General features: G+C 31.6%; 1 protein-coding gene across 9 annotated transcripts; it reads left to right on the forward strand.

Moving 5' to 3' along the window:
• The first annotated feature begins 1069 nt into the window (after positions 1–1069).
• Positions 1070–14218, forward strand: LOC111287907 (beta-glucosidase 18-like). Of its 9 annotated transcripts, none has more exons than XR_016341603.1 (8): positions 1076–1233; positions 1313–1379; positions 1485–1552; positions 1652–2060; positions 2161–2414; positions 2500–2605; positions 3284–3437; positions 3527–3746. XR_016341603.1 is itself a non-coding variant. In XM_089759703.1 (8 exons), the coding sequence occupies exons 6-8, from the start codon at positions 2532–2534 to the stop codon at positions 3591–3593; spliced, it is 234 nt and encodes a 77-aa protein (XP_089615829.1). In that variant the 5' UTR covers positions 1076–1233; positions 1313–1379; positions 1485–1552; positions 1652–2060; positions 2161–2414; positions 2500–2531; the 3' UTR covers positions 3594–3991. The 9 variants fall into 9 exon arrangements, 4 of the variants coding, with proteins under 4 accessions (XP_089615828.1, XP_089615829.1, XP_089615827.1 ...); XM_089759703.1 differs by having other exon boundaries at positions 3345–3437; positions 3527–3991; XM_089759701.1 differs by lacking the exons at positions 3284–3437; positions 3527–3746 and having other exon boundaries at positions 1652–1880; positions 1973–2060; positions 2500–2951.
• The last annotated feature ends 1899 nt before the right edge of the window (positions 14219–16117 follow it).

Genomic DNA, 16117 nt, shown 5'->3' on the forward strand with positions numbered 1-16117 from the left:
GAGAATAGCTAGGTGAGTAGGTTATTAAAAGGGTATGATTGAGTTTTGGGTTAAGTTTTGAATAAAGAGTTTTGAGTGACTTTTCTCATTTCAAAAATCTCTCAATTGTAAAGATTTATTTAATAGTGGATTAGCGCTCCTAGGGGAGTAGACAGGATACTCCAATCCCACATTGGACATGAAAAAAGGGGGTCACTGCTATATAAAAACGTTAGTGTTGCACACCCTGATAAGCCAATTTTGAGGGGAGAGGTTAATGGTCACATGATAAGTGGTATTAGAGTTAAAGGTTCAAGACGTGAGAAAAACTGATGGATGGTTCGAACCATGGGAAGAAGACGCAAGCCTAGAGGAGTTTAATTCAAGAGAGAAGTTCGAATTCATACTTTGATAAATCTATTTGCATGAAGTATGAAAACACACAAGAGATTCCATTGTAGGTAGAGCTAAGTATGTCTAACATGAAGATAGATGTTTGATGAAATTTAAGTCAAAATGGAGATTGTTAGGAATAATGACTCAAATCCCATAACAAATTTGTTTGGGATTAGTTAGATATTGTTTGCTGAACAAGAAGACTTGTAGTAGAAGAATTCTATAAGAAAAGAGATTCTTAAAAGGCAAGTTTGATTTGCAAAAAAAGAATTTTAAGTGAAAAATGATTTTTAATAGGCAAGTTTGTATGTTTATAAATAGATGGAGTCTTTACAGGGTTAGGTACTGAGAATGTCCATATAGGTATGATGAATGGGTATATATGGGTCTGTGTTTATTTGTGTTGAAATGGTGCACATGGAATGTGTTTGTTTAGGTTGAGAATACTCCATAGAACTAAAAAAGATTGAAAGGGTTTATGGATATTAGTTATGAATGTTTGATTTGATTTGATATTTGTTTGTAATTCTCTACAATTAATAGATCTTGTTTTTCATCTATAGATACAAGTCAGTTGGATCAAATCACGTTAAATTATTATCTCTTATGTGTTTGATTTATTGTTTGATTATACTTCCGCTGATGTGAATTAGATTGGAGCTTTTGGCCTAACACTTTTATCTCACTAAGATGCCTCTCAGTACCACAAATCAGCTTTCTTTCTTTGTTTTCTTTGTTGTACTTCTACTTCTTTCTTTTAGTTGTAATGCTGAAGATTTTTAAATTAAAAGCCAAGATATCTGAAGATCTCAATTCCCAGATAATTTTCTGTTTGGCACTGCTATATCTTTATATCAGGCATGCTTGCTTTTCTTTCTTTCTTCGCTTTATTTGTCTGTTTGCTTCTTTGTTTTTCACTTCTGGTTTCATTTTACAGGTTGAAGGAGGATATTTTGATGATGGTAAAGGCCTCACGAATTGGGATGTTTTCAGCCATATTCCAGGTAAACAGGAAATGTTGATTGCAGCAGAGCAGAACAATATTTTATTTCTTAGTCAAACTATTTTGTCCACACATATGCATAAAACTGAACTCTTTGATGAATTAGCTTTCCCAGGGAACATTAAACAAAATGAAAATGGAGATGTTGGAGATGATGATTACCATCTGTTCTTGGTATTTTAGAATTTTCAGTTTATTTTTTCTTATTTTCAACCTTCATCAGAAATAAGAAGAAAATGGTATAACTGTTGCTTTGTTTATGTATAATACCAGGAAGATACGAGATTGCTCATTCTCTTGGGGCAAATGCATATCGGTTTTCGATTTCATGGGCCAGAATTCTACCAATTATGTTCCTCAAAACCAGAATTTCATTTGATTATATTTAAGATTATAACAATTTTAAGATCCTTCAATGGTGGAACAGGAGGAAGGTTTGGTGAAGTCCATCCAAGTGGAATCAAGTTTTATAACAAAATTATAGACAACGTCTTGGTCTGGGGTAAGAGGTTCAGAAACTTGGGGAAGAAAAAAGTTGGTGGAAAATTGTTTCTTGACAATGATATAATTGATTAAACAAATGCCTGAAAGCAGGAATTGAACCATTTGTTACAATACACCATTTTGATCACCCACAAGAACTGGAGGATAGATATGGGTCTTGACTCAGTCCTCTGATGCAGTAATTTCTCAGTTTCTCTTCTTATTCAAACAGTTCCATATTATAGCCATAATCAAACCTTTAGGACATTGAACTCCTTTTCTTTTGTGTATGCTGTTAGGTGGCCAAAATTCAGTGCTTTTGTAGGGAGGATTTTGTTCTTTTGGCTGAAACTTGTTTCAAGAGCTTTGGTGATAGAGTTAAGTACTGGACAACTATCAATAAGCCAAATATGTTTGCAGAAATGGCCTATATTAGGGGCATTATCCACCAGCTCATTGTTCTGTTGGCAATTCAAACGTAGAGCCTCTAATCGTTGTGCACATGTTATTGTCACATGTCAAGGCTGTTAAGCTATACCGAGAACATTTTCAGGTTACAGGATGAGATTCTGAAAATATTTTCTAGCTTGAACTTTGCTTGAGGATATTTTTCTTACTTGAATTCGATGCTGCTGCAGCCAAAACAAGGTGGTCCTATAGGATTAACTACATGTATGAACCATTAAGAGATGGAGAATCTGACCGTCAAGCTGTAAATAGGGCTTTGGCTTTTATAGGTGGCTGGTAAGTATCTCAATCAAAGCACTAAACCGAGTTTGTTTCCTTTCTATAAAAACTCTATTACTACCAGAAGTAAATTCCTGATGACTGCATTATATGTTGTTTCCTCTTGATTTCCTGAGCATTTAAGCAGCAAGGCCATGTTTAATGACAGAACTTAAGATTGTATGTGTAACACCCTAATCCCATCGGGATATTGTTATTTTTGAGTATCCGCTATGTAATATATGTAGAGACTTAAACTTATATTTGTGGGACACTTTTTGTAGATCTCCATAATTGTGAGATATTCGGGTTAAGCAAACAATACCTCTCAGGTTCAATGTAGATCTCCATAGTTTGGGTCTTATTTGATGATGGACCTGACAAAACTACATAAGTTAGACGAGCTTTCATTTTCAATGACCACTTGATCTGCAACGTTACCTTGTTTTACCCTAGCATCTCTATCAAGCCTTTTAAAAAAAATTCAAAGAAACAACCAGGAGTCGCCACAATTATAACACTCTTTTGAACCAGTCCCAAATTAATGTCATTAATTGTTGGTTGGACTGATGGAACATCAAACAAACAAAACCAAGTCCGGTTCTCGACTTAAAGTGCACATTTTCTTCATGTAATTTGTGAACCATAGAAAATAACAAATCTTGAACCATTATGACACTTGGTTTTTACCTCTAGGCTGCAACATTGTAGTAAACATTGCTCTTCAATATTACATGAATAAGTTATCATTAAGCAGGGCAATAGATCCTTTAGTCTTTGGAGATTACCCTCCCGAAATGCGCCAATACCATGGGAGTGCACTGCCAAGGTTTTCCCCTGAAGAAACTGAGTATGTGAAAGGCAGTATTGATTTTATTGGCCTTAATCATTATTCAACATTATATGCCAATTACTGCATCCATTCTCCTTGCATCTTAGGTGGAGATCATTTCATCTGACGTTTTGCATACACAACTGGAGAATGAGATGGCATTCTAATTGGTGAACCAGTAATTCCTTCTCTTTGCTGTTTAATAGCAGACTGGTGTTGAAAGATTTTATGTGTTCCAAGGGGCATGGAGAAGATTGTTGATTATGTTTGTAAAAGATACAACAACATGCCCATTTATATAATAGATAATGGTGAGTTGGGGAGCTATACTTTTGTCATTGGCGATTTCTTTTAAATCTTGCAATTACGGTATGTAAATTTATAATTGTGGATAGGAACACTATAGGGGTTTAAGTTTTTAGTGACGTTTTTCTTTTTTTAATGTTTAGCGGCGTTTATAAATGCCACTAAAAATTTGCAACGTTTGCGAAAAACGTCAGTCAGAGTGCTGACTATACATGTGTCATAAAAAATAGCGACATATTCTATAAAACATATGAAAAATACCGCTATATTAGCTGCATTTGCATATGGAAAACATCGCTATATTAGCGACATTTGTATCTAGAAACGCTGCTATTTTAACAACATTTGTATCTTTGAGACACCGCTAATTTAGTAGTGTTTTTATCATAAAAACGTCATTAATTTGGTGGCATTTGTATAAAAATAAACACCGCTAATTTTGTGACATTTGTGTTTAAAAACGCCGTTAAATACTAAAAATAGCGGCATTTGTAATAAAAATGTCACTAAATTTAATGGTGTTTTTTATACAAATGTCACTAAATTCGGCATTTAGTAGCATTTTTAAATACAAATGCCGTTAAAAATAAATTTTTATTTTTTTTAATTTTCTTTTAATATTTATTATAATTAAATAAAATTTGTTAAAAGAAATAAAAATAAATTTAAATTCATAAACTAAATATTCTAAATATTTAAATATCTAAATAAATAATTTGTTCTGATATGCATGTAATGCAAAGTTTAATACATACAATAACATTTCACTTTGTATTTGTTTTCCTCTTGCCTATCAACGGACTTTATAGAAGGAGTCGCACTTGTATTCCTCCTCTTGACTTCCATTGCGAAAGAGAACATTTCTCCAAGAACCTCAAAATGTGCTGTTAGAAATGCATCACAGTACATTTCATTTATCTTCTTCACAACTTCATGTTTCATCTTGATTAAAAAATGTCACTAGGTAAGCTATAAAAAATACCATAAAATTTGTAATGCAAGATAGAATCATGGAAGAAATATAAGATCTCATTGTTACATACATGCAAAAATAACAAAGAAATAGATTTAACCAAAGCAACAAACTAAGATATATTTTTTGGCCAATGATCATGATAAATGCACAAGGCAAAAGGATATACACTCCCTTTTTGAGTGCATTCACAAAAATACTTTTCATAATCATAGTTCTTTCATTTTGCATATTTCATTATGAAATTGCTAGACTTGAAATGCAGTGCCAAACAATTTAAGGGAAGGAGAATATACGAAAGGCTGAGAGATAAATCTTCAATCAAGTTCATGTTTGATTGCATTGGAAAAAGATAAAGATTATTTGATTCCATGAAGTTTATAAGATAAGCCATTTCAAATCATAGTTTCAGCTCGTAAATAAATTCATAGAAATAAATGGATTCAAATGCTTCAAGAGGGAAATAAACCAATTCTTCAAAATAAAATGACCACATAATAGAGTTTCAAGAGGGAAATGCAAATTGTGTAATGGATAAACCAACTATGCTGCACCTTGAACTGATGATACTGTATCTATCAAGATCAATGCTTTTTTAGACTTAGCAGCAACAAAAATTGTATCATGGAATCATCATAAAGTAATTGAAAAAAGTATAGAGGACCAATCCAAGTTGATAGGTCTACAGTATGCATCTTTCAACTATAAAGGCTTCATAATAAAATCCAAAATAGCAAATGGAAGCATCACAATGGTTTCCGCCAAAAATGCAAAATGCCAATTTAAATGACTGCCAACCTGTTTCTAGTTATTTTATATTAACGTATCGGCAAAGCATAGAGCATCATAAAATATGGATAGTAGTAAAGCTTGGCATATTTGAAATAAGGATGGTTCTTTTATTCTTAAACTAGGAAGGAATTAAGGAGATCAGTTTAAAAAATACCTATAAAAAGCTAGAAAAGAAAACTTACTATTCCATCGTAAACACATCCGAGTGCATATCCAATTTGTATACACATGTAAAATATTGCTAGCCATGCTGTTTTATGATTCAAAAGTAGAAGAAGTATAAGATTCAAGGGGATGACATCAACAAAAAAATTTTTGATTGAAAAAGATATAAACACAAAGGGCATGTTGCATATAAGTTCCAAACAAAATAGTTAATAGCAAGATGATTGTGATTTATAGGTGTGACAAAATAATTAGATTGAACCCTAAAACTAAATTTTTTATAATAGGTCATACTAAAACAATTAGCTTAATTTCTTGTTTCGACATTAAAAGCTTAAAGCTAGAACATCCTTTTTTTACCTTTTTCAATCATACCAATTTATGGAAAAAGCCTAAATTCCTTGACTTTTGGGATAAAATAACCCTTTGGCCACATTTAGATCTTCATTCAAATAAACAAGTAAGAGTATCTTAACACATATAAACTTTAGGATACATTAAATAAAGGAATTTCTTCTACAGATAAGTTATCAACATTGCAAGTGCAGTAGCCCAAACTTTAAAGCAATTGGTTCAAAACAAATCCAACTCCAACCCTAAACACACACACATAATTGAAATAGAATACATCTCAAAACCAGTATATTAAATCTGAATTTTCATTTTTGTTCCTTTAAATTTTCTTCAAAACAAGCTGAAATTTCAAAGATCTATAAAAAAATATCATGAGAAATCACTTTGAAAAGCAAAAGTTGAAGAAAAATTGCACAATGTAATGAAAGAACACAAAATTACGACTAACAACTAACCTGTAACCAAACATGAATTAATTGATCTACATCTAATTGATGCTAAAACAAGTGATCATAAACTAGAATTGAAAAGATCAATTAAGGAACCAAAAGGAAAACTAATTTGAAGAACAAAAAGTGCAAGAAAATACAAGAACTAACTAGAAACTACTAAAATATAAAGTGAAATTCAACCGAAACTCACTAAGTTGATGAAAGAAAAAATTAGGTCTAGAAGCTTATAATGAAAATGAAATTGAAATGAGCTAAGAAACAATTCATCAATCAAGTTTGCTACAAAATTCAATAAGAAAATGGCAGCAAAATAGAGAAAAACCAGCTTAATGAACTAGCAACTCAAGTGATACTCAAAACAGAGAAAAACAGAGCATTAACAACTAAATCTATCCAAACAACAAATGAATTCATGAAAATTGTGGACATCAATTTGTCCAGAAATACAAAATATGAAATAATATTACAAAATATGAAATACAAAAAAAAATACCAAGAATAATACAAAATACAAAACAAAAAATACAAAAAAAAAGAATAGAAAATAGAAAAAATTGAGGATGGCAGTGGTGCCATCCTCGGCACCACTACCACCATATCTCACTATGCCCTACCCCCCATCACCTAAACCTACCACTGTCAGATATGGCCAAAACAAATAAAAGAGGCATGGGACTCATGCTTACACCTTATGTCGAGCCCTATGCCCTTCCCCCCAAACACACATGGTTGGAGCTCTATAAATAGAGCCCCTAGCGAAGCCAAAAGACAGAGAAAAATGAGATGTTGCCAAAAAAAAATATCAAACAGTCCTCTTCGAAGGGAGGAACCTAGCGCCGAGCTTCCTGCATGAAAAAAAAGAGGGTTAGTTTCATAAAAAAAAAGAGTCAGAATACAAAAAAAAATCTCACCGAAACTTTGAAAGCAGATCTAGGGAAGTGAGGACTCTTTTTGGTGAAAAGGACTTCGGATCTAAACTTAAGAGGTTGAGAGGAACATTTTGGTGTTTTTGAAAATTTTTCGACCATCGACGATGACGGTCGTGACCGGTGAACGATGGAGATGGCGGCAGTGACGGCGATCGACCAGTCGACGTTCGACTGAAGAAGAAAGAAAAAAAAAAGGGGCATTTTTTTGGCAGAAAAGAAGAAAATAACTGAAAATTTTTTTTTTTGCTCTTTTATATAAATCGTCAAAATCAAAACAACGTCGTTTCATTAAAGACCCAAAATGACGTCGTTTTAGCCTCTGATGATTCGCGCGTCGACCTGTGACCCGACCCGGGGTCCGCCCACACGACTTGATGACCCGTTTCTCCTTCAGCCCCTGACTGGTCCATCTGAACCGGACCAGACCGAACTAGATCGTGCTCGAACCGCTGAGCCACCCAGACAGTGTCCAGATCGAGTCGAACCGTCAGATCAAACCATCGAACCGAACCGCTTGTTGATCGGTCTGATTCAGGTAAATTTTTTTTTAATGTTTTTAATTTTTCTTAATTTTTATATATTATTTTATTAATATTTATGCATATCAAAATATTTATATTTGTTAGATTAAATAATGAAATATGTGGTTAAATTATTTTTTTATAATTTTGTTAAGTTTTAAAATAAACTTTAAAAACAAAATAATATAAAAATAAATTTAATAATAATACTAAACTAATAAAAAATGAAGGAAAAAAAATTTTTATTCGACGATGATATTCAAAGGTATTCTGAGTAGTGATGCCTACGAAATCTCTAGGTGAGAAGATTTTTTTTAAATACTACCAGTGTATTGGAGTATTTATAAAAAATTTTCAATACAATAAAAATTTTCTTTTTTTTTAAAGTAATAAATAAAAATTGATAAATATATTAAAAATATAAGTGATAAAAATAATAAGAAAAGAAATTTTATCCGATGATGGGATTCTAAAAGTGTTTCGAGTAGAGATGTTTTAAGAAATCTCTAGGTGAGAAGATTTTTTGTAAAATATTACCAGTGTATTGGAATATTTATAAAAAATCTTTAATATAATGAAATTTTCATTTTTCTTCAAATTTTAAATAAGAATATTAATAAAATAATTAATAAAATTCTAACAGAAGAGAGTAAAATTGTGCATAAACATGGTGACATTTTGCATTACACGCATGTTATTTTTTACAAAAAGTAAATTTGAGCCTCAGAAGATGAGATTCCAAGGTATTCCGAGAAGCGATGCTTAAGAAATCTCTAGGTGAGAAAAAGTTCTTCTAATATTACTAACGTACTGGAACATTTTAAGAATCATTTCAATAAAAAGGTTTTAATTTATTTTTCTCGAGAATAAATTTTTTTTCTAATAACTAAAAAATCCAGGAAATTATTTTTCGAACACCGAAAATTAGACTATTTTTATCAAAATCAAAGGATAACATGTTGTTAATTGGTACCATTTTTAATGGGCATTGTGGGGGTGCTAATCCTTCCCTACGCGTAACCGACTCCAGAACCCAGACTATTTCGCAGATCGTAAAATTATCTTTTTAATAAATTTTAATAAATTTTAAAACTTTATTAAAAAGATATGTTTTAGTAGGTGACCAATCGCACCTAACCAAAAAAAGACTGGTGGTGACTCCGTTATTTTTTATTTTTGTTTTCAAATTCGTCAGGCGGACACAAAATCGTTACAACAAAAATAAATGCAATCAATTAAAATATAATGAGTAAACATGTAAAACTAAGAACGTAAAGTATGAGAGAATCAAATCAAACACCTAGAAGGAAAAAGGATCATCATTCATTAAGTTCTCATGCATGGATCATTTCTGCCTTTTGGATTCAACCTTAACTTTGAAGATTAACTATATTTGTATAGATGGAATTTGAGGCTGAATTTTTATTGAATCATAGCCTTAGGAACTAGGAATCTACGAAAAATTTTTTTGAAGTAAATCAAGCTAGAATTCACTGAGTTTAATAAAAAGGCTGAAGATAGGTCAGGGTGTAGTTTTGAAACCAGATTTGAGTTCAACATGAATTTTATAGAATTTGAAAAAGAAATCATGAGAATTTGTAAATTTCATTATGAAAACTTTAAAGAAAATTCAAAAAGAGTCTAAGAAACCTCAAATTGTAGCAAGATTCAACTAAGAAAACTGAAATTAAAAGTTGTTTGGTTGGAGAGAAAATGAAGATGACAGCAGATTAGGTTTTGACAAGAAAAATGAAAGGTAAAATATTAGTTTGTGCTTTAAGTTACACCAAGAAAGATATGTGGAAAGCATAAACTTCTTATAAGACAGCTGATTAGTCATAAAATATGGCTTAAACAAGGTTCAAGAAAGTATTAACAAACATTGACAAATATCATATAGACATTCATGTGAAACCATGGCCTCCCACCCCAAAAGACCTCAACTTCTGACAAATTATTAAAAGAAGTTCTTTTTGTAATAGAATATAAGATTCAAGTACATTTAGTTATCATGACTTTATACTTTTATACAGTTCTCTTGATTCGAAAGATTTTTTTTCAAAACAATTACGTTTCTCACTTCCTATGACACTCACCCAAGCATATTCGACACATTAAATCAAACAACAGGCAAAGATTTCTATATTAAACCAATGGAGATAGAGCAAGAATCAAGGCAAAGCATTCACATATAGATATGAGATAAGTGAGAGCAACCTTGTACTGGAGTACTCAAAAAGCTTTCCAGTGGCTGAAAAGATTAGAAGAGCTATCTCAGCATTGCAAAGAGTGGAAAGCTCATAAGCTTTTTTGAAAAGTCCTTATCTCCTCTTTGAGAAAGTCACCTACCTCGTTGCTACATTGTCAATCTTCTTGATTTGAATTTTCTTTCTTGCCATTCTTTTCCAAGAAAAAAATTGGAGAAAAAAAATTACAAAGAAAAAAGAAAGGGTTTAAATTTTGGGAAAAAAATTTAGCCGCGTCATTTTTTCACGATAGCAGCGTTTACTTAAAAAAAATGTCACTATTTGTAAAAAGGATTATTGAAAGCATTTCAAGATAAAAATACCTTTAATAATCCTCTTAAATTTTTTAAAAGGGAATATTAAAAGTGTTTTCTGCAAAAAAAATACCTTTAATAATCTCCTCTAATTTTTTAGAGTGGATTATTGAAGGTGATTTTTGTAAAAAATCATTCAATAATCCTCTTCATTTTTTATGAGAGAATTATTGAAGGTGTTTTAGGTAAAAAAGCCTTCAATAATCCTCTTAAATTTTGATGAGAAGATTATTGAATGTGTTTTTGACCAAAAACATATTCAATAATCCTTTTCAAAATTTTAGAGGAGATTATTGATGGCATTTTTTGGCTAAAAATGCCTTCAATAATCCCTTTCATTTTTTTATAAGAGAATTATTGAATGTGTTTTGTGCAAAAAATGCCTTTAATAATCTTTTATAATTTTTTTATGAGGAATTATTGAAGGCATTTCAGGCAAAAAATGTCTTAAATAATCTGTTCATAAAAAATAGAGATGATTATTAAAGGCATTTTCTATCAGAAATGCCTTCAATAATTCTCCTAAAAAATTGTAAAGGATTATTGAAAGCATTTTTGATAAAAAATGCCTTCAATAAGTCTTCTTGTTAATAAATATGTCAAAAATAAAATAGCATTGTTAGTTAGAACATACGGTCGTTAATCATAAGGTTGTAGGTTCGATCCCTCTTTTTAGCATTTTTTAGGTTTTTTGAAGAAACGCCTTCAATAATCCCTTAAAAAATCCAGTAAATGTTAAAAAGAATGATCAAATCTACCAACTTATGGTTAATAACCATATACTCAAACCAATAACACTACTCTATTTTTGGTAAATTTATTGACAAGTATATTTATTGAAGGTGATTTTGACCTAAAACACCTTTAATAATCGCTTTTATTTTTTATGAGCAAATTATTCAAGGTATTTTTTTGCTTGAAACACGTTCAATAGCCCTTCACAAAAAATTGAAGGAGATTATTAAAGGCGTTTTTTGCACAAAACGCTTTCAATAATCCCCTCATAAAAAATGAAAAAGATTATTAAATACTTTTTTTTTTACTAAAAACACCTTTAATAATCTTCTACAATTTTTTAGGAGAATTGTTGAAAGCGTTTTTGCAGAAAAATGCCTTCAATAATTGCTTCTATTTTTTATGAGAGGATCATTCAAAGCATTATCTACCAAAAATACCTTCAATAATCCCTATCCATTTTTTATGAAAGGATTATTCAAGGTATTTTCTGCAGAAAACGCCTTCAATAATCACTCTAATTTTTTAGAAAGGATTATTCAAGGCATTTAATTCGATAAACGCCGCTAATTTTAGTCTTTAATGGCGTTTATAAGTAACAATGCCACTATTTGAATATTTAGTGAGGTTTGATAATAAACGCCTTAAGTTTTATAAAAACATGGAAGCTAGCGACATTTGTAAGTAAAACATTGCTATAAAACTACCACTAATCTTTAATTTTCTTGTAGTGGAACTTCAAGCCTATGAGTCCGTTTTTCAAAGCTCCAAATCTATGCAACCGAGTGTAGAGCAGTAGGCATATGAGTCATGTAAGAACTGATAGTTAGAATTTAAACCCGTAAAAGTATGTTACAGGTTAAATGTTGCCTTAAAAAATTGATATGAATCTTGTTATGTAACTTGGCAACTGCTTCTTGACCTTCATTTGAATTATGTTTTATAATCAGAAAACTTACTCTACCAGGTTGCATTCTTATAGGATATTCTCAATCACTAACTGAACAAGTGCACATTTGCTGCATAATGTTAATCGAATGAAGTTCTATAAAGGCTATCTCTCTGTTTTGGCTAAAGCAATTAGGTAATTTAGTTTATGTTCTTTATCTTATCTATTGTGGAGACCCGCATCCAACCTACTAGATGTTGTCCACTTTGATTTGAAGTTCTCACAGTTTTATTTTTCACAAGTCTGGGTTTAAGTCTCTAATTATATATCATAGTAGATCTATAGAATCTCTCGATATGAGATTGGGATGTTACAAATTCCCTCCATTGAACCTTGATGTTTTTGTCAAGTCCAACACAAAGCACATAGATCTACCGAATGTCTTTTTTAACTTGAAAGTCTCATAATTTTATCTCACAAAAGGCACCTTATAAGTTTTGATTTAAATCTTTATTTATATATCATAGTAGATCCACAGAATCTCCTAAAATGAGATTAGGGTGTACAAACTCATCTCTTGATATGAATTAGGGTACTATAAACTCCCTCGGTTAAAGCTTGATATTCTTATCAAGCCCAACCTAAAGCACACAAATCTACCGAATCACACCAAACATCAGGCAATTCTAACACAAAATACACATAGACTAGATGTTGGAATTCTAGAGGTGGCTTCCACCTAGTAGCATTTAGCTTTTGTGTTACTAGCAACTACTCTAATACCATTCGTGGAGACTCGCAAATCCATAAAATCTCTCGATATGAGATAGAAGTGTTACAAACTCCCTCCATTAAAGCTTGATATTCCTATCAGATCTAACACAAAGCACAAAAATCTACCAAATGTTCATTATGACTTGAAGGTTTCATAGTTTTGTCCCATAAAAAGTACCTTATAAGTTTGAGTTTAAATCTCTACTTATATATCATAGCAGATTCATAGAATCTTTTGATATGAGATTATGGTGTTACAAACTTATCTCTTGATATGAGATTGGGGTGTCATAAACCCCCTCAATTAAAATTTAACGTCCTTGTTAAGCCGAACATAAAGTACACAGATCCACCAAATCATACCAAATATTGGGCAAGCCCAACAAAACACAAAATACACACATACTAGATGTTGGGATTCTTAATGTGGCTTCCACAATGTAGCACTTAGCTCCTGTGTGAGTGACAACCACTCTAATATCATTTATAGAGATTCGCACCCAACCTATGAGGTATTATCCACTTTAATCCAAAAGTCTTATGGGTTTGTTCTACAAAAAATACCTCACAAGTTTAAATTTAAATATCTACTTATATATTATAGCAGATCAACAAAATCTTCTGATATGAGATTGGGGTGTTACACCTATATTGTGCTTTTCTTCTTGATTATCGAACAAAAGTTTTGAGTCCTCATCACTTGAATAAACTCTTCATAAGCAACAATTTACTCCAGCTCATAAGTTATGCACTCAATTTTCTGGCAGCTAGAACTTGTTTCTTTCTTTTCAAACACATTAGAACTGAATCCAAGACAATGTTCTTCACTCTTCATTCATGGCTGAAACACAAAAAGTAGCAGCTCAATTTACCTAAGACTCGGTTCGTATTTTTGATAGGAATGACACTGATGTACATGGATTCTTTGTATGGAGCTTGATGGATAACTTTGAATAGGCAGGAGGTTACAGTTCAACATTTGGACTATACTATGTTAATCATCAAACTCTGAAGAGGACCTCAAAGCTTTCTACTAAATGGTATGAAGATTTTCTCACTAGCAGAAGCAGAGGATGTAACAGAAAGGGGTTCATGAATGGAAAAGAGGGTTCTCAACGTTTTCGCAAAAGCAAAATTATCATAACTGCTATAACAGAAGCTAAATCAACTGAAATGTGACGATGTCCTACATTTCACTGAAATGTGACGATGTCCTACATTTCACCATATGTTATTCTGCTGTGAATTGTTGATGTGAAATATGTTGATCAAGTAGATGATTGTGCATAAAAACTAGACTTTTGTGTATGTCCAGTATGCATCATATCATGCTTGTTTAAGCTGTTCAAACAAGAGCAATTCCATTATTTCATAGGTGAAAAATCCTTGGAGGTGATCAAAATCCATTTTTTGGTGCAAAAAAGTTTAGTGCGAGGGGAAGCTTTCTCACGGTCAGGGCAAATCGTAGGTCTCAGAGAAAATTTATATTGAATTTACAGATCATTCACCAAAAGAGATTGCTAATCGTGAGATTCGAATTTAGGCCTTACAACCGAAGCATTCGGACCTTTCCAACTCAATCAACTCTCATTGGCAGGTGATCAAAATCTCATACCAATGAAAGTGCCTAGTCCAAGGAGTGTACAGCTAAAAAAAATGAAAATACCATTAGGATGAGAGCTGTGCCTGCCTCCATGACTCGATGGTCAGAAAGTTTTATGATAACATACCCCAAATATTGCTTAGGAAAGCAAAGGGAATTAATAATAGGTTCTTTTGACACTTCTTAAGTGCTACTGCAAGGGAAAGCAAAGGGACTTCATTATTGACACACCCTTTTCGACATATTTAAGTGGCTTGGCAAAGATCCAAGTTTGGAAAATTGTCAGTAAAATGTGTTGTTATGGTTAGGTTTGAGGAAATGTCAAGAAAATTAAAAATCGAATTTAAAATTGTAATATTCAAATTTGTTATACAATTGTTTTTCTTTTATTTGATTTGAATTTGGTTCGAATATTAAATATTTAAATTTAATTCAAATCGATTTTCTAATCATGAAATAAAAAAAAAAAAAAATCAATTGCCATGATTCACAACTGTGCCTTGTTTGACACTTCAATATCTCTATCAAATCCTCATAAATTCCACAGAGGTAAACGAGAATCACAATTCTCTAAACTTTCATTGGAACAGTCAAAAAGCAGCATCAATATTGATTGTTGGTGGGGTTATACAAGAAAATATATAGTAACAAAAGCAGTTCATAAGACATAAAATTTCTATGGACTTAAAGTACTAAAGCATTTACATTATAGTATATGATTAATTTAGTCAAAACAAATTACCAAATCTAGCAAATCTTTCATTCACATCTATTCATATCCTACATGATAATAAGCCTTTGCAACTTGCCAGTGAGAACAAGACTCAGATGTGCTTGAATGTAGAGATGAGAAGAAAAGATTCAAAAGTTTCAAATCTCCCCTCACCCCACTCCTGTTCTTCAAGCTAGCTTTTGCTTTCCTCCAATCAAACTTTTGAACCTTTATGTCATTCTTTAAGAATGTTTTGTGTATGTAAAAGAGGGTCACTTGATTGGAGTTTCAGTTAATGAAAACAACTGATGCAATGGATCCTGGAGACATAAGGGTCCATTTGTCCATTTCTGTCAAAAACCACTTTGGAATTAGTGATGCAGGAAAAAGATTATTTGGGACCAACATTATCACTTAATGTTTTTCATGTATGTACATATCCTGTCCGACATGCTACAGTTTCTTATAAAGGTGCTATGATTCCCATATTTGGCTCAAAGATTATGTTCTAATTGCATAGAAAGTTACAAAAAGCTTCTCCATAAGCCGAAATGTGACTAAAAAAAAAGGCTTCTCCATAGGAAAAAATGTGAATCACAAAAACAGAATATATATTAAACATTTCTTGGCATCTTCCTTTTATTGTTACAATTAATTTTATTGAGGAATAGTAGCTTGAACCACCTATGATTTCGGCTCAAAATTAGACTTTGACAATTTCAAACATAATACAAAATAATATAAATAATATAAATAATATGATTTAAAATTTTAATAAAAATTGTATATGAATTTAACAAAATAAGAAAATGTATTTCTTTTTTAACATATTAATATGACTTGTAACATAATAGTTTTCATGTTATACACAAAATAAATACGATATAAATATGCGAATTAACAAATCTACTCAAAACAATCAATTCATAATTA

Source organism: Durio zibethinus, chromosome 4 (assembly GCF_047325235.1).
Source record: "Durio zibethinus cultivar Kanyao isolate XHJ-2024 chromosome 4, ASM4732523v1, whole genome shotgun sequence".
NCBI classification, from domain to species: domain Eukaryota; kingdom Viridiplantae; phylum Streptophyta; class Magnoliopsida; order Malvales; family Malvaceae; genus Durio; species Durio zibethinus.

Bases quoted from the DNA above. Each gene is read 5' to 3' on its own strand.
- LOC111287907 (XM_089759700.1), top strand. From the start codon at position 1,142: ATGCTGAAGATTTTTAAATTAAAAGCCAAGATATCTGAAGATCTCAAT. The intron at 1,234-1,312 runs GCATGCTTGCTT...TTCATTTTACAG, and splicing joins CTGCTATATCTTTATATCAG to GTTGAAGGAGGATATTTTGA. The intron at 1,380-1,484 runs GTAAACAGGAAA...TTGATGAATTAG, and splicing joins TGTTTTCAGCCATATTCCAG to CTTTCCCAGGGAACATTAAA.